This window comes from Pocillopora damicornis, chromosome 10 (assembly GCF_964200805.1).
Source record: "Pocillopora damicornis chromosome 10, jaPocDami1.2, whole genome shotgun sequence".
NCBI lineage: Eukaryota > Metazoa > Cnidaria > Anthozoa > Scleractinia > Pocilloporidae > Pocillopora > Pocillopora damicornis.
In genome coordinates this window covers 22,296,498-22,321,330 of record NC_142679.1, presented here as the reverse complement: position 1 = coordinate 22,321,330, position 24,833 = coordinate 22,296,498, and the positions used below count along the sequence as shown (strand labels likewise).

Below are 24,833 nucleotides of genomic sequence, written 5' to 3'. Positions count from 1 at the left end.
AATTTTCCCTAACGAAAGAATGAGTTTCTGGTTGGGCCGCATTCACAGGTTCAAAAGGTGTCTTAAGCGTTAATCGCGGTATTTCCAGGATTGAACGTAGGTACTGAAATCACAAATTTTGCTATTTCCGTGGAAATACGAAAAAACCGTGAAAATGAAAAATCACAATTTTTGTCAAAATTCTCGAAAATTAGTTTTCTTTTTTAATCTAGCGAATTTCTGTAAGTCTTAACAGTTTCGTTGTTTTAAGGTTGGGCCCTTCTTTGGTGCGAATGCATGATAAGGCGATTTTAATTCGTCATCCAGGAAGTCTTCCTATTGCTGCGAAAATGATAGTAACATGTGTGATTTTCGTGGATGCATTCAATCCTGGACATATCAATAATGACAGGCAGGAGCGCATTATGAGCTCCTGTGACAGGATAATGGAGTGGTGACCTTAGAATATTTTGAGTGGCGGAAGTGGTACCAGAATAAAACAGAGCTTCAGTTCAAGTGGAAAGAATGAGGAAATCGAGATGTTCTTTGGTCTTCAGACGGTCTACGGGCCAGCCGTTACGGAAAATTTGGTGAATGTGGCCAACGAAACGCATGAAAACAGAGAAGGGCCCAAGTTCTCCTCTTCAATACAATAGCCCTGTTTCCCCCGCATCGAGTGAAGTTTTGGAGAAAAGAAGCCTTGCATCGATAGATCTGCAGCCTTCCGCATTTTTCCCGCTCAGCCGCACACTTCCACACTCCCCGCGCTTATTTTTATCTCAATTAATTTTTTTTTTTGCGATTCTCTAAAAAGACCCTGAAGAAAGATAAATAACGTGTGTCTATACAAAGTAAGGAAAATTTTGCCACATTACTGCACAATAGTAAAGTGCGATTGGAAAAAAATCAATTTTTCCCTCCGTCGCTCGCGCTCGGCTAAACTTGGTTGTCATGAAACGTAACTCGCGAGCGTACCAAACATACTTGACATGTGACGTAGCTATTACGCAGATACAGGAGCCCTTTACCGCGTGCTTCTGGTACACGTTGATGCTAATCGTTTTCATGGATAGAGAGGAGGCTCCGCTTGAATAAATTTCTTGACAAAAATCTTCAGTCTTCGACCCTTGGCCATTGACATGGATGAAAACAACGATAACCACAAAACTGGTAAAAATAACCTTTAAAAAACTTGAAAAGCACCTGCCTGGATGAACCGGTCAGCGGAAACTCTAAAAATGTGGTTATTTTTAGAAGCATGCATCGCTGTTCGTTGAAGTTATTACGGAAAGAAACAGGTTTTTCACTTTGTAGATGACCATTGTCTTTGTTGGAGTTTCTTTCAGTGATTTGAACTGCGGAGTCTCGAAAGAAGTTTCATTGACTGGTGTTACCGTTTTCATATTTCCATGTTGTTCAACACGTCTTTGTTGCTAAGTTCGCCAAATACGACAACAACTTCGCCAACCCCCATTTTAAACGAACTTACTCCAGTTGCAGTCGATGAACAGATTTTCTTCCAAACCGCCGCTGCTCGCGGAATTTCGGGTATCTTTGTGTGGTTATCTTTAATTATAACCTGCCATCAGGTGAGGAATAGTTAAATTTTGAAAGAAAAGTATTTACAAGATACACGAAACGAAAGTGTACATTGAATTCATACGCGAACTAGCGGTTGTATTTGTAATGTGGTTTTGCCGATTTCTCCTCTCATATCGGAACCAATTTTTCTAAGTCAAAAAGTCTTGGATTCAAAATCTGTCCATTTTATTACACCAAGACCCAAACTTCAAACTCCAACTTGCATCAATGTACAAGTTTGGAAGGGGCATGACCTATTGTTGTTTTCATGTCTTTTCTCATCACTAGGAGTGACTCTCAACTCCTCTACAATGTTGGGAAGACTCTTGAAATCCATTTTTACGTTAGATTTGTTGTTTTCTATTAGAAAATTTTAGGCTTTATTTAGATCGTCTGTAGTCGCAACGAGTTTTGACAACTGATAAATTTCAAACCAATTTCCTTTCTACAATCACCCGCAGTGAGCAGTGAAACTTCAGTTACGTTATTTCATATGTCGCGAACGATTTTGTTTAAAGAGAGTACAGCTGCATGTGCTTGCAACATAGATCATTTGAAAGGTGAAAATATAAAACGACTATCAAAGATAAATTATCGGTGATTTTTTGAGGATGAATCGTACAACTGAGAAACGTTTATCTGACACTCAAATCAATGTTATAAATATTTCCTCCTCAAACTATGACATTGTATTTCTTGTATTACTAAGAATAAAATTATGATTAAGTATTGCATGCCAGGATTGCTGGTTGTCACAGATAGCTTGTGAATGGTAAAGACAGCTTGTAAATAAGGTCTTTCATTTTCAGTAATGAAAATTGACATTAATGAAGATCCCTTTAGAAGAGAAGTATTCTCCGGAAACCGTATGCTTTGATTCATCTCTAATGTTAGTGAATATATTCAAATACTAACTACTTACTGCATTTTGAGATTTCCAAAAGATAACCTATTCCTTTGAAAATTGTCTTTTAAAATTGTGCAGGAAGTGTGTTTTGTTTATGATTGTAGGTTGATGTTTTAACTCATTCTATCTTGCAGATTTATCAACATTTAAGGTATTACACTAACCCAAATGAGCAGAGGTGGATTGTGAGAATCCTGTTTATTGTTCCTATCTATGCATTTGATTCCTGGTTGAGCTTGTTATTTTTTGAACAGTCATATTATGTCTACTTTGACAGTATCAGGGATTGTTATGAAGGTACTTAACATTTTTGAATTTATCTTACCAATTTAATGCCAGCTTCTGAAAACAATAGCTTATCAAAACACACCATAGAGTGAATAATTGTCTTAATACTTCCAAACTTGACAACAAAGATGTAACAGTCTAAACTATGGAAAAATGTATGTTCTTTGATCATATTCTTTTTTTGGTGGAATGAAAGTCATGATCCTTACTTTTTATTGTATATTATCCCTATGATAAAATCAAGTGAATTGTAGACTACTCACTGAGCCTGCATGTTGAGAATATGAAGTAATTGGGTCAGTCTTTAACCCTTTAACTCCCAAGATCCAATTGTCAATTCTCCCCTCTAGCTACTACACATTTCTTTGTAAGTTAGTTGTGAGGATTTTATGGTAGATCAAGAAAACAACTTCTACCCAATAAGTTTGGCTTACTATTCTCATTACCTGTTTGCTGGATAATGAATGGATATTATAGGGAGAAGTTACATGTTGATCACTTCTGGGAGTTAAAGGGTTAAAGAAACTGTGGTGCTGCATCAGTAGGGGATATAACAAGATTTCATCTGAGATTGCATTTGTGACATGCATTCTGCATGTGGCCAGGATAGGCAATGTTGAAAGCATTGATTGATTTTATAGAGAAAGATAGATGCTGATTGAGCTCTGTCATGGGAAGAGTTAAAATTGACACCTGATAAATATTCTTTGGTCACTGGTGCAGTAGCATTTTATTTTGTTATATTTGGTGTCCTTGAGAAACTTACTTAGGAAAATCACATAGCAACCATCTTTTGCCTTTTACAGAGTGATTTTAACAAGATATACACAATCCTTATAAAAAGGAGTGCAAACATCTCACAAAGCAGCCCTGTTATTGTCATAATTGATGTAAATAACTGTTAAGAGCTCATTACTTTAGGAAGAACGTACAGTTTGCTATATTTAATTTCTGTCTTGGATAAAAATGTTGATTGCCAAAATCTTCTGACCAGAATAGAAAATGATTGTCAGCTAAGGGGTAACATGAAGGTGGTTGTGAATAGAATTTCCTTTGGCTTTTGTGGTGTGGCTGTTATTCCAGTCTTTTGAAATTGGTTGTCTTTTTTTCAGCATTTGTTATCTACAACTTCTTGAGTTTGTGTTACGAATATTTGGGAGGTGAGATGTCAATCTTAAGTGAGATAAGAGGACGACCAATCAAGTAAGTGAATCATCACAGACTGGCAGATTTTACATAAATTGTTGGCCTTGTGATATTTTTTAGCCACAACAGTATATTATTAGGGATACTAAATTTGTCTGTATGTTGCCTTAACTGATGGCTCAGAAAATGCTAGTGATGTTCTTTAAAAGGCATGCAAAGTATTTCATGACACGCTTTTGGAATATTTGAAATTTCTTAGAGCACGCAAGTCATATCATTCACCAAAATGAGTGTTGGCACTTAAATGAACAAAACATAATTATGTGAATTTGGCAAACATTTTAACTGTTATCATAACATGAAGCTGTGTATCATTAGGTAACTGGAATATCAAGGACTGTGAGTGCACTGAACAAGTTGGAATGTTACTTAATCACATTGCCTAAACTTTTTTTAGCTGTTAATCATTGTTTGTCTTTTCAATAGATGAGCTGCTTTTACTGGAATTTTTCCATGAGTTCTTTTTCATGATCCTCTTTTTTTTTTTTTTCAGAGCCAGTTGGTTATGGTGCACATGTTGTTTAACAGGATGTCAATATACAATAGTGTTCTTAAGATTCTGTAAACAGGTGAGGTCTGATATATCATCTTAGATAAAATGTCCTTAGTTGTCTTTTTTTAAATTTTATTTCTAATTTTGCTACACCATTAGTTTGGAAAATATAGATAATCAAATTATAATAAACAAGAAATATTATTGATAGATTTCTTGCCTTCTTTACCTTTGACTTTGGAAGAAATAGTCACTGTAGTTGCGATTAGATGTGATGGGTTACTAATGAAAGTTCTCTGGCTTCAAGGAATTGAGAGATTTATTTCTCTTTTACCCTGAAGCTTAGTATTCTGAGATACAGAATTAAGACACCCTTTTTGTCTTCTTTTTGGCACTACTGAATGCAAAATTCAATTTCATTTATTTTTTCGCATCAATGATACCTAGATTTTGGTACCCTTTTTTTTTTTGACACTCACAGGTGAACTTGTGCTTACAGATATCATTGAAAATTCTTACCATGGTAGTTGTTAGGAGAAGCCTCTCTTGCTTTTGGAGCTTCTCTCTGACAGGGTAGGAGCTGGTAAAGTTACCACCTGGATTTTTAAGGGGACTTGTGTTAATTGCTCTTCAGTGATTGTTGTTGTTGTTAGTTTTTTTTTTCTGCATGCTACTTTTGAAACTTAGATTAGAACCAGGTACATTTTCTATATGCTGTCAGTTTGTATCGGCCTAATAACAAAATGACGTGATTTCATGATTGACTCATGTCCCTCCAGGCCACTCTTCAGTACTGTGTCATAAAACCCATCATGGCAGTCATTACACTCATTCTTCAGCCACTTGGTTACTACTCTGATGGAGACTGGAGGTAATCACAGTCATGTGACTGTATTGTCTTATATTTTAGGTTTGATTTAAATTACAAAAAAAGAAACTGTTTGATAAAAGTGTTCTGTTAACAATTCCTTAGATCTTTGTCCCAAAAATTGATAAATATTGTTTAAAATAGCACACTTTTGTAACCAGTATACTTAAATGTAACTAGCTTTTGCATCAGGCATTCAGATTGCCACTAAGTTGAAGGGGAAGCTGTTTAACCACTGACATGGGTGTGATGCTTCCAAACACCCACTTCCTATTCCATTTATCAGGGTGCCTGCTTTGTGCATTTTTAAAATCCTTCTTAATACTAAGATGGGAAAATTGAGTAGTGAACAGGCATAGACTGAGCATGGCCATCATGCTTGGTTAAACTTTGAATGTTAACATCTAAAATGGCTACTTTTTGTTGATATGAAAAGAAACAAAAGAAAAAAGTTAAAATAAAAGATATTTCACCAAGAAGTATCATGTTAGGGTCGTGTGATTATGAGCTTATGGTCATTTGTGTTAGTAAATAGTACCATCACCATCTGGTATTCAGAGTATGAGACTCACTCATAAATCTCTTGGTTGTAGGCTTTTTTTTACTAAGGGTGAATAAATGGTGAACTATTAATCTGCTTAGGAAGTACATCAGTCCAGTAGATTAATCATGTTTAGATTATTAAACTGTTTTTATTGTTGTATTTCAGAGCTGACCGTGGCTATCTGTATATCACAATAGTGTACAACATCACGGTATCACTGGCTCTGTATGCATTGTTTCTGTTCTATCAAGCCACACGAGATCTCCTTAGTCCTTACTATCCTGTGCTGAAGTTTTTTACCATAAAGTCAGTTATTTTTCTTTCTTTTTGGCAAGGTAAGAGTAATTTCTATCAACGCCTTTTAAAAGTATATCTGGATGACCATGTTTTAAGATTCAAAGATTTATTAGCCTTAACTAAATTATCGACAATGAATGCCGCCATTTTGAATCTTGCTGAGCAACCTGGCCGCACATATCTGACGTAATTAAGTCACAGTCCTCTTTTTCCATCCATGGGCGATCTGTTTGAACTTTACACAGCCATACAGAAATGATTCTTGCCAGAGAAAAAAAAAGAAGACAACAAAAACGATGTTGTACAAAATTTTTGTTTCCTCAGGTGTTCTACTAGCTGTGCTAGAAAAGGCGGGAGCCATCAGAACATATCGTGACTTATCCGCTGGCACAATTGCTGCCGGGTATCAGAACTTTGTGGTCTGCATAGAAATGTTCTTCGCTGCCATTGCTCTCAGGCACGCCTTCCCTTACTCGATTTATCGCCATCAGAGAAAACTTGACGAGCGAGGGCAAGGAATCGCGTTGAAAAGTATCTCTAGAAATCTAAGACAAACGATAAATCCTAAAGACATTGTAGATGATGCGATTCACAACTTCTCCAGATCTTATCAACATTACGCAAACGCGCAGAATCTAAAAACTTTCAACGAGGAAAGCACTGTGCAAGCGAACTCTGTAACTTCATATCGAAGCACTGTTGTGGAAAACTTGGATTCAATTAAACCTGGAATGCAAATCACAGTTCTTGATGGCCATGGATACAGATACGATAATGAGAATTCCACGCTACTTGCGTCTGACGAGGAATTTTAGTATTTGTTACCTCTTAACTGTGGTATTCGGCAAGCACCAAAATGAAAAGAAAAAGAAGAAAGAAAAGAAGAGAGGAGAACGAAGGAAAAAAAGAAGAACATTTTAAGTAAAATTTGACTTGGAAAAATATGAGGAAATGGAGAGTGAAGCCAATCTTTTGGCGAGGTTTGAGGATTCGAGTACGCCTTGGCCATCCTTGTATCATACGATGAACAAGACGTATTGAGTAAGAAAAGAAAAAAGCGGTCTGAAAATTAATGAACCTCCTGATTCAGGGGGCTCATGAGCAAAAAAAAATGGATTGCGGTTCGCAAGCGTTTATTTAGAGAAGGTTAATACTGTCTTTTTGTAACAACATCTAGAAGACCTATAGCATGATATCCTTAACTCGATAATCTGAGGTGGGAGCACCTTTTTTGTTTACTACAAAGAATTGAACCGTTCGAACAAAAAAGGCTTTAATACAGTTTTCTCTCTGATAAAAAACAAAGTGTGGACTTGGGAAACATTTTCACAATCTAAGTTTCTTGCGTAAGCTTTTAACTGTTGTAGATGATTCCATCCGATCATAATTATTTTGTTTCGTTAAATATGTATGATTATTGATGGTTAATTACAACTCCATCCAGACTATTCCATTAAGATCTAAAAAAAATAGTGAACAGAATCAGTTGTAATAAAGTGATGAATGAAAAATTTCTCCGCAACTAGCGAGCAAGCAAAGTATCTCAAATTTTTGCAGTTTAGTTTTTTCTCCGAAACTAACTTGTTTTGTAAATATGACAGATTGAATCTGTAGATGTAATGTTTGTTTGTTTACGTTACTTAAGACTTAAACTAGTTTTTTATATTGTTTACACTAGAAATCTACTTTTAGTGATGGTATTGTAAGTCAGAAGACGCGAGTGCTTAAGTTTGCAGCATAAAAAATAATTTAAGGCAGTTTTTAAGACATTCATTGCTTTGTCATTCATCTTGCTCGGTATAAATGATGTGCGTTTTGGCTAAGCATCAAATGTCTTTTGTACATTTTGTCTCAAACATTTAAATTGTAAATTTATTTTAAAGCTATTGTTATTTATTCATACCAGTACCATTCAATTCATTTATGTAGGTGTATTTTTTCGCTCAGAAAAGTTGATGTAAATATTGCTTTCATTATAACTGAATAAAAATAACTAAGTGTTTTAATACTGAAATGGTGCCCTTAAGTGTATTGAACGTCCTTGTTCAGCATTGTGGTTCGATTTGTGTTCATACCGTGCAACGGCTCCAGCAAAACTCCGACATCTTACAGTAAATAAGCGGTTGAAACCCGTGCACGCTGGTAAATAGAGCTTATCGCAGCGGTACAAAAATTGATTCGTAACCTTGTTTCTCGATATTGAGGACGATAAAGATGATGAAGCGTTCTTGTGATAGCGATGATGGAAAAATTTTAAAATTAGACTACGAGTTCCTCCTTCTCGGCGAAGTCCGTTGCGCGGGTTAAAAAAAATCAGCAAAGAAAAAAGTTGATGTCAGCGCGCCGCATGAAACTCTACACCTCAGTCTCAGAGTTCCCAGTGGTGCGCAAGGATCATTTTTCCGCTCATGTTTTTTACTCGCGCAACGGACTTCACCGAAAAGGTGGGACTGCTCGTAGTCTAGTACAATGATAATAGTCATTCTATTTGTTGAAGGTATCGCAAGCTAACTCACGTAAACTAAATTAAAAATTACATAAAAGTTATGGAAAAGGTGCGAACGGGCAACCTAACAACAAAAACTACATCGCAAAATTAAGAAAAAATTCTTATTTTATTGAATAAAAAGTTATAGAAAACAAAACAATGCTAATGAACAAAAAACTATGAAAGGCTATATCGATACTTTGGGAACGCTTTAGCATTATTAATGCCACTTTATCACACAAGGTACTTTCAAAATGAATTTCACAATGCAAGCTACATGCTGTAATGTTTCCACGTCACAGTCTATCTTGATTTTCATGCTTTTAAGTTGAAACAGTGACCATTCCCATTTAGGCGTCGCGAAAGAACTAAGCAAATATTTTTAAGTAAGGCAAACAAGGAAAGAATTAAAAAAAACTAATTTCCAATTCAACACAAGCAATGAATTCAATTAATTTCTCAGGACATTCCATGTGGCTGGAAATCTTCGTACTAAACTATTTGACTTCTTTTTATTGGATAAAACACTTGTTGTTTAAATCAAATTCAAAGTTTCGCTTTAGTGTTTTCAGCTCAATGTTGTTTGGATCAAACTTCAGTCCGTAGAGGCAAACCCTTAGTCCATCTGCGAATTTTTTATGATGAGCTGAGGCAGCTTTGAGAAAAGTTTTGATTGCCACTTCTCTTCCGGGATAGGACGAAATAAGTGTCATCGCTGTCACCTCTTGCGTTTCCATAGCAACAAGGAAGTCCTTACATGCGCCATTGTAATTCTCATCGAGCAAGTGCAGATTACCGCGTGCCACAAGATCTCCGACGACTGGTGCGCCCGATCGAATGACTGACGTCAGGTCTTCGATAGCTTCTGGAAATCGCCTGAGCCTTTCATAACATTTAGAACGCATGCGCAGAATCTCCTTCAGCTGACCATCACACGTCGCGGCTGCAGCAACCGTGAAGAATCCCAAGGCATTGTCATTTTGATTGACGTTAGTATGATAGTTCGCCTTATCCATAGCTTCTTTAGACAGGATTTCTCTCTGCTCCTGATTTAATGCTTTGGCAGCGAAGTTCAAAGCTTCAGGATCGATGTCGGCCAGTTCTCGAAATTTTGCTGCCGAAATTTCAACTTCATTGAGTTTCATGTGGACGAGTCCACTTCGGCTGAGTATCGATACATCTTCGGAAGACAGTCGTTTGGTGATGTCGAGCTCCTCAATGGCTTTTCGGTACTCTTCAAAGATTATGAGGCCGTCGGCGTAAAGGCTGTGGTAAGAAGCTACGTCACTGTTTATTTGAACCAATAAATCACAGAGCTTCAATATAAATTTGGAACGGAAACCTTGTGTCAGGTAATGAGAAAACAGCATTTGGACACAGTCTTCAAGGGTTCCCACCACAAGATTCTTCTGATCATCAGGAAGTGAAAGGATGAAAGTCTTAAGTGCTTGAGAGTTGAGAAGTAACGCCAATAGTAAGTCATTGTAGCTCGCTTTCCGGTTGTTTTTCAGGATAAAGAGATGACCTCTCACACAGAGCACCTCAACATGATTTGGTTTTTTAATAAGCACTGAATTCAGGTCTGCGATGGCCAAATCGAGCTGACCCTTCAACATTCTACACTTTGCTCGCCACACGTAAGATTCCAAGGCTTTGATTGGAGAGGAGGCGATGGCTATGGAAAAATATCCTTCTATTGTTGCATCTCCTAGGTGAGCGTTAAATCTCTGTACGCCCTCGCAATGCGACTCGCGCGTTAAACGCGCACGGTCTTTGTCAGTTAATCTCAACATTGCGCTTGCAAGTTTCTCTTCTCCTATCGTTTTCAAAAGAGAACAGATGTCTTCCAGTGCATCAGCTGTTCTGTTTCGCCTCATTTTCAATACAGCAAGATGTAGCGTTGCTAAATAGTCATCGGGATTGTTTGTAATTAAGCGAACAAGAATTGCTTGCGCTTCATCCATCTTGCACAGCGACTGTAATATTTCCACAAACACATGATGACACTCGAAGTCCGTGGGAAACGCGCGCGTTAACACGTTACCTAAAGTGACGAGCGAGTCGTCCTCGTACAAGCCTCGACTCTGGGAGTGTTTCTTGGGGGTCGTTACTAAGTATTCCTTGATTTGATTCTTCAGTGTTTCTTGCTCACAGTCGGGTAATTCTTTTATCCAGGTGACTGTGGCACAAATAGAGATCCCGCTTGCTGCTGTTAGATCTTTAGCCGCCTTGCCAAGATCTCCATTCAAGAGCAAAACAAAGGCGCGCCCACAAAGCGCTTGGACAAAACTTGGCTGGATGTCGAGGGTCATGTTAAAGTCTGCAAAGGCGTTACTCAAGTCAGCGGTTTTCATGTGACAAAACGCACGAGTGTAATAAGCTTTGGAACACATTGGGCGGAGCGTAAGTACTAAGTCAAGCGCGCTGATTGCCGCAGTATCTTTGTCTTGAAGCTTTAAGCACTCCGCAGCATTAACTAAGGCATCAACGTTGTTATTGTCCAGGAGATACAACATCCTGTACATTTGCGCTGCTCTATCCAGGATGTCAGCGGTATTTTTGGCGTCAACTGCACATGGGCTTTTCAATCTGACTTTAAGGCGGTAACGGGTTAAGACCTCAGATGAGATCTTTTTAGCGAGAGCAGTAATGTTATCTTGTTGTTGATGGGGCAAGGAAAGTATCGTGATCTGCGTGATATCCTCATCAATGGCTGCCGCACAAAGATAATCATTTAAGGCAGATTCGCTTTCCTCCAGAGCTAAGTAGCACTGTGCCCTTTGAAGCAACAGTTCCACCACCTCCGGCGTTTCTCTTTTCCCTAGTGACGTTATGTGATCTATTCCATCGGACAAAAGGACGACGGCTTGCTTGTGTTGATTTAGTTTGATCATGTGACTTGCACAGTCGCCGATAGTAGACGAATCTTCCGGATTTAACCCAACAACGATGCGGTCAGTTTTGATCAACAAAAATCTCTCCTCCTCGCTAAAGTTTTTTGACTTTTTAGCAAGAGTAGCAATGAACTCATAGAGCGCTTCTAAAACGGATGGAAGGAGTTTTACCCCAATTTCCTTAATGCAGGTTAAACCAGCATTAAAATCTTTGTCGCATGCGACGATCATATCCTGTACAGCAAACTTCTTTTCTTTCAGGAGAATGTAGGCCATTGCGCGATGAACCAGAAAGAAAACTACATCAATCTGATTGGAAAATATCTTCACGGCATCGGCACACGTCGTTACTGCATCAAAATATTTTTTGCTCCGCATCTGCAGTCGAAGTTTTGTGGACCACGCTACACGGCTGTCCGGGCGTAAACCGTTAGAGGTAATCAGATCACAAATTTGATCAAGAGAGACTGTGAGCCCCGAATTTAATAAACTTCCAGAATCATCCCCACATATGCACCAATCCTCTAAGGTACATAGAACCGTACGTAAAGCGTTTGGTGGCAAAGCGACCATATGATTCTTCACAAGACCAGGCTCCAAAGCGTACGCCTTACAGAAATGGATAACAGCTTCTTCGGTTCGCTGTTTTCTGAGATCTTGATCGCCCAATGATATGTAAGAAAGTGCTTGTCTCACATTGTCATCCATAGCAGATTTTCTTCTTGGCTGAATTTCAGAGTCGCTGAGGAGAAAAAAGGATTACATGGATTTGTTAGCTATATTTACAACGAAGTCAATGCTAAATTTGTTTAGCTAGCTAAGACAGGTAATCTGTCCAAAGTCCTAAATCATGGCCGGTATTTCCCCGTTTACTTTAGGTGCGGATTACGAGCACTATGTATGTCACTATTTCTGAGTCATCGTTAACCCTAAATCCCCAAGGGAGACTGTCATCGACTTTCCCCTCTTACAATATTACTGACTTTTACAAAAATACTAAAAGAAATGATCCCAGCTAAGGAGGGTCTTGAATAATAGGAGAAAAGTTAACAACGAAACTGTGATGCTGTGTTGCTGGTCGGTTTTTACAAGATAAATTAGTTTGATCAGAGTTGATAATGTAAAATGGCCCCCTTGTAGAGCTTCTAAAGCTGACGTTTCGAGCGTTAGCCCTACGCTCTGCTAACGCTCAGAACGAAAAAGAAAAAAGATTTCCCTAAAATACTTTTTGATGAGCTTGAAAAACTGTGTCTTCGTTTCTTTAACAAGAAAAACAGCAGGTATGGGTGAACGGCAGAAGGTGGTCAAGGAATCTATCGCAACCGCGGCCGCGAAGCTCGCATTTATCTCTGAGGGAAAAAAATGCTCCTCTAAAATGTGAAACGAAGCGCGCGAATACTTGCGACAAAGCGACGGCTTAGAAAGGGTACGAGAGTACAAAGAAAAGAAACAATAACAGTTTAAAATAGCTTTCGTGCTAGTTTATACTTGATCCACTGTACCACACACCTTTTAAATCTTATTATACAATTATATCAAAATAACAGCATAATCTTTTTGGCGCGCGTCAGCTTAACTCTATCTGTCGCGTGGTCAATTTTAGATCAATTTTAAGTGCGAACTGCCTTTTGTTTCGTCTGAAAACGAAGGAAGGAAGCAGAGAGACTGCCAAAACCAGTTCCCTTTCTTCCTCTCTTGTCTTCTCCGCAATCAAGAACAGATTTTATTTCCTGGCACGAAAAGCCTTTCGTGATAAAAGAGCATGATTTCGCCTGATTTAATACCAAAATAAACGAACATTATCAGTAAGCCGACAAAAAGATGGTTTTTCTATTTTGACTGATTGATGGATTAACGTTTTTATCAGAGGAAACAAACAAGAACAGAAAAACACGATAGGAAACCAACCGGAGCCAAGGAGTCGCCTGAAGGTATCAGTAGTATACAACAATCGATTCAAGCAACAGATATCGTTATTTACACTCTGTAGGATAATCGTGCGTGCGGAAAATGTAAACAGCACCAGCAAAACTAAGCAGATAAGCTAGAACATACCCAGACTGAACTCCTTATCTCTAATACCTCCAAGGACTGAATCTTAATAAGCACGCGCGATAACCTTGAACACATACCGATATCACAAACGCGTCCCTTTTAACAGTTCCCTTGTCAACAAGGCCCCCACGCTAGATCGACACGAAAAATTTAGAGTGTCTTAGATTTAGAACAAACGTAATCGCATCCGCTCTATATCTTCAAGAGGTTCCCCAGAACAATTAACTTAGGTTAAGATGGTATTTAGGAACAGGAAGTAAATTGAAGAATATTAGATTTTCAATAAGCAGAGAGGATTCTTGTCGGCTCCAGTAAAGGGCTTATTCAATCAAAAATTTCTTATACGTCCGGATTAAAAGAAAGGACTACGTCCGCTAATTGAGAAATAAAAGCGGTGATGACAATTGCTGACCTAAAATAATTTTTATGCTCACTTTTCCTGTCAACACATAAAGCCAATGCCTTAATTTAAACATCGACCATTGCTTTTCACCTGATCATTGGCACACGACACAAATTGATCCCATTTTTAAAACAATTGTCGGAGTTTTTGTGTTTTGCATTGTTCCATGCTGATCAATCATCATTGTACACTATTTAAGTTCATTGAAAGAATTACGCAACTTCTCTCACTAAAGCACATATCAGTGAACTGGTAAATATGTTTCCTTTTCAGTTCGAGGGTGCTCCGCCTTGCATGCCTTCTCTTAATGTCTGTCACGGTCAACATGAAGATTACACTGTGGTATATTTTGCGGGTTTTAGTCAATAGAGGTAAAATGGCGCCCCTTACCCTCATTTAATTAACTACTAGTTGATGCTTTTAACACCAACGATAGTGTAGACTTAAACGATAAATTCGCGAAATCTACGATTTAAACTGGAATAGAACTGTTTCTTGTGAGCTTGAAAACGTTGTTCATCCTTTCATCGTCGTCCTCTAATGAATCACCTGAAAGCGTTTCGAGCACCGACTGCAAATTTTCTTCAGTTATTTCCTAGGCTGAAAAGTTCTGTCGCATTTCGGCAAAGGATAGACCTCACAGTACTGGAGATACTAAACAAATCTACAATGAGCGACATTCGGTCTAAAAAGATAACTTTTCTTGATACACCTCAGGTTTGACGTGAACGAGTAGATGTTGACAACCTTAAAAGTCACGCGATCGCAGTCACGCCTATTTTCAGAGAAACATTCGCGACGTACCTTTCTATTCAAGTGATAACTCTTCCGCTTCGAACAAATCCTTTTAGTCTACTCTCCTTCAAATGCGGCGCTGGTGTTCTCTATTTCTAAGGTGGCCTCACAAGCAGAACTTTATTAAATGTTGGAATCTTGTGAACTTTGACCAGTTGAGGCACCCGTGATGTCTGGCGCATTAGCAGGGTGAAAGAAATTTACCAGAGGTAGAACCATTGAAGTCACAGGCAGACTAGGCGAATTTTGATAAAAAAAAAAATACTTGCTTTAAGAAAGCTATCGGTTTTTTTTAAACTCGACTTTAACCTAATCACCTCGAACAAAAACACTTGTGTTGTAACGCTAGAAATCGATAAAAATACAGACACGGAACATTACACGGGATGTTGACAGTTAACCTATGTGTATTAAGTACTTTGAAGAACGGGCACAGCGTAAAAGCTCAATACATACATAAACAGAACCACTGACATTAACAATAACAAATGCATGCAGCCTATTCGCGTGCTTCGAAGACAAAACAATTTTTCTTCTTAAAACTCGAAGCAGATAATTGCTTATAAAACATCCTATTTATCAATAGTTTGAGGGCCATTCCAGAGATAATTGAAAATTTGATTTGAAAGCAATACTTATAAAAGAGTTTTTGGGAGATGAAAATTGTGGTAGTTTTTAGACACCGACTGAGACTCTTAGACAAACATGAAGACAGGCTAGTCAATCGGTTAATATTGTTAAAGACTTACCTCAATTAAGAGCGGGAAAAAATCCCAACTGTCTCTAGGATTTTGTTTTGCCAATCATGAACGGGGAGGTTGACAAGATATTGATCTGGAGCGGAAAGGCCTCAGAACGATTCAAATAAGGAGAAAATTACTCTTGTTTTGGCAAGCACTGAGTTTGAGTAAGCTTGTCCCCGATTTGATTCATTGAGGGTAAATTTTCAATGCAAGGAATTTAAACCCCCACATAACATAACAACGCATATGACAGATAATACCACAATCCTGATTGTTTAAATAAGTTTTCTATTGGTCAATCAAACATGACAAGGCGTGGGAACGCTGAATCGCAATTGGCTGACCCCTTTACATCAACTGTTAGCTGATCTGCGCGGGAAATCTGTCGAGTGAAGGTATTTCCGCGAAGGAAAATTTTGAGGTTATGTGCATAGCCGCCGTAGGTCTGCTTGCGAGTGAAGCCACATGTGTGTGTGTGTGTTTTTCTGCCTTAATAAAAATCATCTAAAATGGACGAATACGAGAATTTGAAGTGATCATTGAATGTTTACAAATTACGGCATTCTAAGGACTTACTGTTCGTCTACTCGGTTTTGTCGCAAGTACTTCAAACAGCACGGCAAACAGAGATCCATTAGCTACAGCTTTCGGTTACTTTTATTCGAGGACGGAAGTCCGAGAATTGGCGTCTCTGTCATTTATATCTGGTTCTGAAGTATTTATTACGAAATATGACATTGGATTATGTTTAAACAATAAATGATATTTCCTCGCTAAGCTGTTTTCGGTAAACCTTCAATAACAGAAGACGATTTGTGACAATACTTATTTGTTCAAAACAAGCAACTACAGATAGTAAAACTGTCAAGAAGGTATTAAACCTATTCAATTCACTGTGCCGAACACGCAATGACAACATTCACGTTCACATGGAAAACAGCTTCCCATTCAGTTATGCGAGCAAATTCCTAAACGAAATTACTTGCTCATTTTTAACAAAGGTTAAAGAGATCATTGTTGCACTTAAATTATAAGAAAGCTCGCAAGGGACGGGTGAATACTTGTCGATAAGCTGACATCTGTACTTACACTTAGAAGATTAAGCCGGAAGCGCTTTATCGTCAACTTTTGCTTCTTTACCATGGATTTTATGGAAATATGCCCGTTTTTAATTTACCTTCTTTTCAGACCCTCGTTATTGCGTTTCAGCCGATAGATTATTTATATTCTTTAGTCCAATAATAATCAAAACGTAATTTCTCCTAACATCGATCGCAGTTAATTAACAAAGAGTAAGTAACGATGTAAAGTTCTGTCGGTTTTGTGAGTGCTTGACCAGCGGAAACTTGACTACCGCGAGAGGCCTAAGACCTAAATTGAGAAAAAAAAAAAAAAAAAAAAAAGAGAACCGCTGATTCGGGGTAATAAGCTCGCACTACCCCTCCCCTCTCAGAGGAGGGCAGGGAGGACTGCTACACCGCCCCCCCTCAAAAAAATAAAGACAAAACAAATAAAAAAGAAAAGAAAAAATTAATCGCTGCGCAGGCTAATGAGAATGCGAAAGGGCTAGACTGAAACACAGTTTCATACAAAGGGTAAATATTAACCCCCCCCCCCCACCTCCCGTTTCCTGTTGTCTCAATGTTTCAACTTGCGACAACTTGACACTTATTTTAACTTGTGGCTCTACCCCAAAGGAGAAAAGGTCTCAGAAAAGCAATTTGTATTTTAATGATTGAGATCCAAAATCTGAGGGGTTGATTTGAGAAAAGAAAGGAATCATGATCGCTTGGTATTTAAAAGCAAATTCAAAACTTAGGACAGATTCATTATTAAAGATGATGATCGAAAGATTTTTACCGGTGCCAAGTTTGTTCAACTTACACAATTATAAAGCTCACGCACGCTTACCGATCGACATATGTTTTAATTAGATTATGGAATATGCACGTATTTTTTGAAATATCTTAATTGAAAATACATCGTCGTCTCCATCGGCAAATTTAAGGTATAAGAGGAAGAACTCAAACGAACTGTTCTCTGTCACGAACCAAAACCCGAAACATGGTACATCTGATTCTTGTCACGCGCGCATGTCGCGAGCAAACGTAATGCGATGTTGTGAAACTGTCCTCGACAAAAGAAGAGAAGTAAGATCTAAGTGCTTTGGATACACCACGATGTATGATCAACGGATGTGTTCATTTGTTCTACGAGTGCTGATGCAACCCAATACCGGAAACTCATTGGAAAAAAAATGCCATCCTGTGACTGAACAGTGGAACCGCGCTAACTCGAACCACCGTGAACTCGTAGATCTGATTTCCGTTGACCCATTTTTTTCCATTCATTTACATATCAGTATCTGGGCAACTGCCCACCTACCCCTCCCCTAACCCAACAACAGTCACTTGATAGCAAGTTAGTTCTCTGTGCGACCTCGTAGCTCAGTCGGCAGAGTAACGGTAGATCTAATCCGGAGGTCGTGGGTTCGAATCCCACCGAGGTCAAAAGATTTTTTCTTTGCCTCGTGTGGTTCCCTGTTTCCCTTTATTAGGGCTAACGCCCAATGGGTTATTCATGGGTTTCAATAGCACTTTAATTTACACTTCAGAGTTAATTCTCTGTTTCACCATTTGTGTTCCCAGTGCTACGCGGCACAACATTCATATGTACCCTTACTTTCTCTTCGCCGCGATTCACCATCCTAAATCGTCCCCGACTTTCTCTGTGCGACCTCGTAGCTCAGTCGGCAGAGTAACGGTAGATCTAATCCGGAGGTCGTGGGTTCGAATCCCACCGAGGTCAAAAGATTTTTTCTTTGCCTCGTGTGGCATGAAAAATTTTCATGTTTTTCAGCTGAGCGATCCATTCTTCATCAATTCACTGGTTTGATTCAAGGTTAAATAGGTACCTGCCATATGGGTACAAAGAGAAACAGGGCGACCCAAATGCTGACAAGGCAATTTTTTAAAAGTATTATCAGGTACTGTACCATCATTTTCACTGCCAGTCAAAATACAGAAGCTCCAACATCACCTTGCCCAACATTCAGCAACAAGTTCCTCTTACGTGGAGTTAAGTTTACGTTTCAATTTGTCGTTAACCTAAATGCATTTAAATCGTAAGTGTTTAAGGGAAAAGTTACATATTCATTACAAATGGGAAGTAAAGTTTTAACTTCTACTTCATTACCTGAAATAGCAGTTTCATTAATTGTCTCGACCCTTAAAAAAAAGCATCCACAACTCACAAAAGGATTCTGGGTTGTTAAGTAGGGAAGGGAGAGCAGGAAAGTTAAAAAAACAGCAGTCAAGGTATAAATTTGATTCTCTTCTATTTTGGGCAAAAACTTTATTTGTAACTGGTTGCATGAAAGGACACCCGAGGGATCTTCCATCTAACACGGTACATTTCACAGCACACAAAGGAAAGCTAGGTAAATGAGGGGACTACCAGCAGTTCTCTTTCTCCAGGTAGTCTGCCATGCCAGCCAAAAGAAATAAAACAACAAGACTGTGACAAAACAAACTCCTTAAGTGAAGCAAAGAAATTTTTCCATCAATGTCAATTAACTAAATTAATAAAGACTGCTTGAGGTCTAGATGGATGGATCTTATTATTGATCATATCAATGGTTATTTTCACACAATCTCAAGACATAAAAAAAGCTTCAAAATATCATGAAAACATCTTTATACAGATTCTAACATTACGTTTGTAGTTATTTCTTCTTTTGATAATCACTGCCAGTCAAAAAAAGTTACCTGAAGACAAAAAAAGTGCATACAGTGTAGCATCAAATTCAAACTTAAGAAAAAAAATTTCCAAATAGACTGTCTTCCTACATAAAAAAAAAAAAACTAATTTCTACGTCTTGACATGTGTCGAATAGCTGTTATTCCCAATCTTTTTTAATATCAAATCCCCATTCCCACTCAAGGTAACAGTTCTTGTCATCATCAATAAACTTGCTCTTTGATGTGTAATGGCCTCGAGCTAACATTCCCTTGGGTGCTTCATCACATGGGGTTAAGTATTCATGAGGATCTGCTTTCGGACCATAACTTCCTACCATCAAGCTACTTTTGTCAACTGAAACACAAAGGGGAAAGCAAAAGAATGTTCACAATTGGATGATCAGTAAACAATAACAAAATGCCAACAAATATCTCTTTAATGTGGCATAAGTTCAGGCGTGAAATTGTGCCTAATACAGGTGCCAATGCACCTAAATTTTTCACTTTGGCAACCAAATCCTGAAAATTAGTCACCAAATTGGTGACTAGAATACTTCATCATAACCTTACCTAGAGATATAGTGAATTAAAAAGATTTGCAAAGATAAATTCGCAGCAAACTTCCACGTTAAGTTTGTTTCCAAAATACAGCACATGTATCTCAATAAATGACTAGACACCATCTTGGATTTTGGTGAGCCTGAACTTTGTATATAATCTATTCTAGTGTCCACTTTGTAGCATGTTAAATTAAAGACCTTTTTCCTAACTTAATTTTTGAGGGTCTATCTAGAATGCTGACCATATAAAAAAGTTTTGTTTGTCTTCAAAAATGGTGACCAACTTTTTTTTAACTGGCTACCACTTTGAAAAATTTAGGAGCCAAGTGGCTATCAGAAAAAAAAAATTAATTTCATGTCCTGAAATTAGTAATAAATTAAGTTATTTCCTCATAAATCTTAATCTACCATAATGTTGACCTACACTTACCTCTAATACCTTTCCTGAAGGTCACTTGATGAAATCTAAGACCAGCCACAATTTCACGTACCACCTGGAAAATTTTTAAAAAAAAACAATGATTTGTAACTAAGATCTTACAATGGGCACGAGTTATATTGAAAAAAGTGATTCATCCAACCGCATGGAATGCATCAGCAATAACGCACACTTCTACAGACTAGAATGATCAACTAATCCTGGGGTTTTTCCAATAAATAAAACCTGTGGAATTCACTGCTGCATATCTTTAATTTCACCCACTAAAAAAAAAAAAGAAACAAAAAAAAAGAAAGAAACTTGGATTGCAAAAGATGCATTTTTTGTTTCAAAGCAGGAGGTTTGTTTGCAATTATAAGCAGAAGAAACTCAGAAAACATCTAAAGTGCAAATACTTTGCAATTGTGAATCAAAAACTGATGTACAAATAGAAAACAAGAGAATCTGGTTTGGTCAGGCAAAGGAAGGTGAGGATCATAGCATCAAAATTTGAGAAAATCAAGAGCATGTGCATTGATGCAGACAGGATATTGTATAATATTGTTTTTGTAGACTGCCTGTTGAAAGTGTTATGTATTATGTGATTTTGGATGGTTACCATCATTCTGGATCTTTCTGTGACTTTTTGGGAGTTTCCAAGAACATGCTGACTCAAATTTCAGTAGCCTTTAACCATATGTCCTTTCAGAGGACTTTTGTGTGAAACTAAGGCAGCAGGTTAACATGTCAGCTCATGGAAGATTTTGATTAGAAATAAAATGACAAGTTAAACAACTGTTATGAAGGAGACTAGTATTTAATGAACATTTGCCAAAGTTAAACAGCGTAGACTCCATTCGAAGCCAGTTTGTTCTGAAGGGAACTTATTCTCCAGTAAGTGCCCTACTGAGGTAGCCACCTACAGAGTGTACTTCAAATCTTATTGAAAGCAGTGCAAGTCACACACAAAAGTTCACGAGGATGCTACCACTCCATTCCTATTTTGAAATCCCAAGTGAAAGCCCCCTGCAAATTCTTGATCCAGTTTAATCAAAAGCTATTTTAAAACTAGATGCTGTGACATTCATTTTCATGATGCTAACTGCAGCATGAATATTTTTATTGATGAAATTAAGTAAGAGATCATTAAGCATGTATTTCAATATAAAGGTGTAGTTATCATTGAGTCCTTGTTTACAGTATTGTTAACATTTAAGCTTTTAAGCATTTTCCAGCTTTCTTATCTCTAAGCTATCTGTCAAGCCTAACATCAGTATACATGTTCTCCATAGTCACTCTAATCATCTCCTTAGGTGCTGACAAGTAGAATTCAATTAAAATCAAGAGCTTGTCAAGTTTCAGATCCTTTCTTTAATTCACAAGAGCCTGATGTTTGATTTAGCTGGAATATCTTATTAAGAAATTTGATGCCAATCACCCTCAGGAGTTAAAGGGTTAACCCTTTCACTCCCACAAGTGACCAAGACAGAATTTCTCCTTACAATATAAATACAATATCAAGCAGGCAGGTGATGAGAATAGAGAAGAATATCAATTATGGGATTATTAGTTGATGCGATACCAAATTCTCCAAACTAACATCATAAGAATGGTATGGCAGATAGTAAGGAGAATTACTTATTAGATCTTGGGAGTGAAAGGGTTAAAAGATATTAGCTTTGGAGGAGGACCATATTAAAAGTGCTTCAGCACAAGCCTTTCTTCAAAGTGTGAGGCCTTGACCGATGCAAGCTAGAGAGAGGTCTGCAGAGAGGGGACACTGAAGATGATGGCCTGCAAGGATGATATTGTTTTCCAAATCTAGCCCCTAGAAAGGAGTCAGTATTTTGGAAACTTGATCATTAGCCAATTGAATTTGACAATAGTATAATCAATAAGGCAGAAAATCTCATGTAGCAAGGATTTTTTTCCAAGAGATTGATATAAATTGAGTGATAACACCAAAAGAGAGCTGCAAAAAAACCCTGCTAGTTGTGCCTAGCTAGTGAGTGATCTTTCAACTCAGGATATGGATCTGTAAGACTAAGTATGGATGGAAAAATTCAATTGTCAAAGTCAAATCACGATGAAAGCTGCAGATAAGTATTGTTGGTCATGTGGGAAGTGGTACAGTCTATTAAGCCGGCAAGCAAGTTCTCATTACTAGCACTGTAACACAAGCATTTCTTTGCTTGCAAGGTCTGAGTCCTTGAGTTAATTGAACCTTTTACCTGCCCTGATCTCAACAGTGTGGGATTCCTGGGCCATAATTAACTCCAATGTGTTATTCATTTTCTACCCTCTGTTTTTCCGATTTCTCTGATTTAAGCTAATGCAAAAAATCCCCTGCATTGTGCTAATTATAACATTTTCCTCTATTTGACATCTTAAAGTCCAATAGAGTACTCCCTTTCTAGCATGAATTTCACATTAACATTTCCTTTGTCTTTATTTAAAAGATAACAGAGACAACGCGGAAATAAAAACTTGTAGAATTTCCTTATTACATGACATTCTGCAGTCAGAAAATTGCACATAACTTTCAGTCTAGACAATAGTAACTCTAAAAACATGGATGACACAAAAACAATGATTCAAAGATAAATCTATCTGAGTAAATTGTTGACATCAAAAGGATCATTACTAAACAAAAGTCTGCTTTTCAAATAGGGTGAAGAATAATTAACTTTCAAAATTGACACTCACAATGATTTCTCCTGATGAGCTCATGTCGAGTACAATTTAGCTCGTAAATTTACGAATCTCTATCACCACAAAACGCAGACTGAGCGCAAAAGAAGAAGGAAATGGCAAAATCACAACTGATTGAAAAGGCATACTTGAACACTCTTTAATTAATACAAGACTGAAACTGCAATTACTTAAATGTAACAAGTACGATATTACAACACGGTTCTGCCATTTTAGTACAATGTCAACACTAATATGCAGGAATTTACCTTGAATGTTATTTTGATTTTGTAACTGGCCCCTTCTTTGATGACTATTGGTTTTTCTCTAAGTTTGCTCAGGTCTCCTGCAAAACCAAAGGTGAACACAACAGAGCCTTAAGATTGGTCGGATCGCTCGAAATTAGAAGCTTCCTCTTCATGATAGTTACTTCAACGTAGTTCTGATCAGCTGGTAAATTTTGTCACGCACAATGCGCTACATTAGGGCCACAAAAGGTCGGAAGAAGAGACGTTATGAATAAGAATACACCATTCCAAAGCAGAGACGGAACCAAAAAGGACATTCCAGGATTACGGTTGTGAAAAGAGCAAGATACAAACCTGTGAGATCTAACTCGATATCGGGACGACCTTCCACGATCACTGACATTTTTAAGACCTTCACGTTGGGACCACCTTCATCAGCTAGAAAACAGAGAGTCAAAAATATCCTTGTATCAGGATCAGAAAAATAACTACCCAATGTTGAAAAATGTAATGATCACTTTCTCTTGGGATACCTGCTGCCCCCGCACCGGCGAGTAACATTTGCTTGTACCTAACCAAAGACTCGTCATCCGCGTCCAACGTTTGAATTTCTTGCAAAGTTTTCTGAGCGGGAGGCTTGTAACCCGGGGTTTCTTCTGGTTCTTCGTCTTCAATTGGGGTTGGAACTTCTTCTTCTTCAGCCATGGTAAGTTCAGTCGAGCTAATATATTTATATTTCCTGATAGACTTTCACAACCATTTACCTCCAGCTCTCTTCTCAGAATCTAGTAGAACCACCCCATGACGTCAGAGCTTTAGTACAACCAATCATTTGCGTTTTCACATCAAGCTCGACGAACAACCAATGAAAAGTCTTTTTCGATTGGGAGGCTGTAATGTTCTTCTCGAGTGTCTTTGCACATCGTCCACGTTGCTTATGTAGTTACCAAAGGGTCCAGCCTGAAATGTTTTTACTAACTGAAGTCATTCTGACAAGCTTAGCATCTATAAAAGGAGACGGGAGGGGTTAAGGGATAATGAGCATGAAACATGATCCGATGGCCGACAAAATCTAACATGAGGCGATGAGATGTCACGAGGAAACTGCACGCTTTCCAACGGATATTTTTATGTCCCGAAATTCTAATAAGCCAAGAATGAACGTCAAGGAACTGCTAAATGCGAAATGAAGCAACTTCTGAACCACACTGATTTAATCGTGTAGAAATTGACTTCAATTCTGAGCCTCCTTCATAATTTTCATTCAGGAACTTTTGGCGGGGGGGGGGGAGGGGGGTTATTGTGAGACATCAGAAGAAACCGTCATAAGCGCGAAAAACATGGAGAACGGAAAGCATATTGAGATGAATGATCATAGTGGGAAGAACCACAATGGACGTTCTGCGGAAGAGGTTACACATGTTTTTGGCACAGGGTCTGACGGATTAAATGATATCCATATCGCTGTGGATTTAGACATTACTAATACTAGTTATAGTTCTCACTAGAGCTGCCCCCGCCCTACAGTACCATTTTCTTTTTTTTTTTTTTTTTGAGTTGGGCTTGTTGTTTACAGTTGTGTAGTTATGACCATTTGCGGGAAAAATGTTGATACCTTGCGGCCGTGAAAGCGAT

At 38.0% G+C, this 24,833-nt stretch overlaps 3 protein-coding genes and 2 non-coding genes across 8 annotated transcripts; 3 read left to right on the top strand and 2 right to left on the bottom strand.

Moving 5' to 3' along the window:
* The first annotated feature begins 991 nt into the window (after positions 1 to 991).
* On the top strand, positions 992 to 8,177 carry LOC113671469 (transmembrane protein 184B). The gene is made up of 7 exons (XM_027187677.2): positions 992 to 1,568; positions 2,602 to 2,764; positions 3,868 to 3,958; positions 4,455 to 4,530; positions 5,234 to 5,325; positions 6,032 to 6,201; positions 6,488 to 8,177. Exons 1-7 carry the CDS (start codon positions 1,389 to 1,391, stop codon positions 6,976 to 6,978), a joined length of 1,263 nt encoding a protein of 420 aa, XP_027043478.1. The 5' UTR covers positions 992 to 1,388; the 3' UTR covers positions 6,979 to 8,177.
* A 582-nt stretch (positions 8,178 to 8,759) lies between these two features.
* Positions 8,760 to 16,199, bottom strand: LOC113671468 (uncharacterized). 4 transcript variants are annotated; one of them, XM_089185529.1, is made up of 3 exons: positions 15,548 to 15,787; positions 14,808 to 15,033; positions 8,760 to 12,287 (listed from the first exon to the last, which is right to left on the bottom strand). In XM_089185529.1, exon 3 carries the CDS (start codon positions 12,251 to 12,253, stop codon positions 9,164 to 9,166), a length of 3,090 nt encoding a protein of 1,029 aa, XP_089041655.1. In that variant the 5' UTR covers positions 12,254 to 12,287; positions 14,808 to 15,033; positions 15,548 to 15,787; the 3' UTR covers positions 8,760 to 9,163. The 4 variants fall into 4 exon arrangements, with proteins under 4 accessions (XP_089041655.1, XP_027043474.2, XP_027043476.2 ...); XM_027187673.2 differs by lacking the exons at positions 14,808 to 15,033; positions 15,548 to 15,787 and adding an exon at positions 16,118 to 16,199; XM_027187675.2 differs by lacking the exon at positions 14,808 to 15,033 and having other exon boundaries at positions 15,548 to 15,764.
* Positions 16,200 to 17,977: 1,778 nt separating this feature from the next.
* Positions 17,978 to 18,051, top strand: Trnar-ucu (transfer RNA arginine (anticodon UCU)). The gene has a single exon. It is a non-coding gene; the product is annotated as a tRNA-Arg (tRNA).
* A 224-nt stretch (positions 18,052 to 18,275) lies between these two features.
* On the top strand, positions 18,276 to 18,349 carry Trnar-ucu (transfer RNA arginine (anticodon UCU)). Its single transcript has one exon. It is a non-coding gene; the product is annotated as a tRNA-Arg (tRNA).
* Positions 18,350 to 18,880: 531 nt separating this feature from the next.
* On the bottom strand, positions 18,881 to 24,469 carry LOC113671470 (rho GDP-dissociation inhibitor 1). Its single transcript, XM_027187679.2, has 5 exons — positions 23,732 to 24,469; positions 23,553 to 23,636; positions 23,220 to 23,296; positions 20,272 to 20,335; positions 18,881 to 19,636 (listed from the first exon to the last, which is right to left on the bottom strand). Exons 1-5 carry the CDS (start codon positions 23,901 to 23,903, stop codon positions 19,440 to 19,442), a joined length of 594 nt encoding a protein of 197 aa, XP_027043480.2. The 5' UTR covers positions 23,904 to 24,469; the 3' UTR covers positions 18,881 to 19,439.
* Between the last annotated feature and the right edge of the window lie 364 nt (positions 24,470 to 24,833).

What these genes read in the sequence shown, in the direction of transcription:
- LOC113671469 (XM_027187677.2), top strand. Translation starts at nt 1,389, where the DNA reads ATGTTGTTCAACACGTCTTTGTTGCTAAGTTCGCCAAATACGACAACA. An exon ending in TAATTATAACCTGCCATCAG is followed by an intron (nt 1,569 to 2,601) that starts GTGAGGAATAGT and finishes TCTATCTTGCAG; the next exon opens with ATTTATCAACATTTAAGGTA. An exon ending in TATCAGGGATTGTTATGAAG is followed by an intron (nt 2,765 to 3,867) that starts GTACTTAACATT and finishes TCTTTTTTTCAG; the next exon opens with CATTTGTTATCTACAACTTC.
- LOC113671470 (XM_027187679.2), bottom strand. Translation starts at nt 23,903, where the DNA reads ATGGCTGAAGAAGAAGAAGTTCCAACCCCAATTGAAGACGAAGAACCA. An exon ending in CGCCGGTGCGGGGGCAGCAG is followed by an intron (nt 23,637 to 23,731) that starts GTATCCCAAGAG and finishes TCTGTTTTCTAG; the next exon opens with CTGATGAAGGTGGTCCCAAC. An exon ending in TATCGAGTTAGATCTCACAG is followed by an intron (nt 23,297 to 23,552) that starts GTTTGTATCTTG and finishes TTGGTTTTGCAG; the next exon opens with GAGACCTGAGCAAACTTAGA.
- LOC113671468 (XM_027187673.2), bottom strand. Translation starts at nt 16,176, where the DNA reads ATGGATCTCTGTTTGCCGTGCTGTTTGAAGTACTTGCGACAAAACCGA. An exon ending in CAAAACCGAGTAGACGAACA is followed by an intron (nt 12,288 to 16,117) that starts GTAAGTCCTTAG and finishes TTTTCTCCTCAG; the next exon opens with CGACTCTGAAATTCAGCCAA.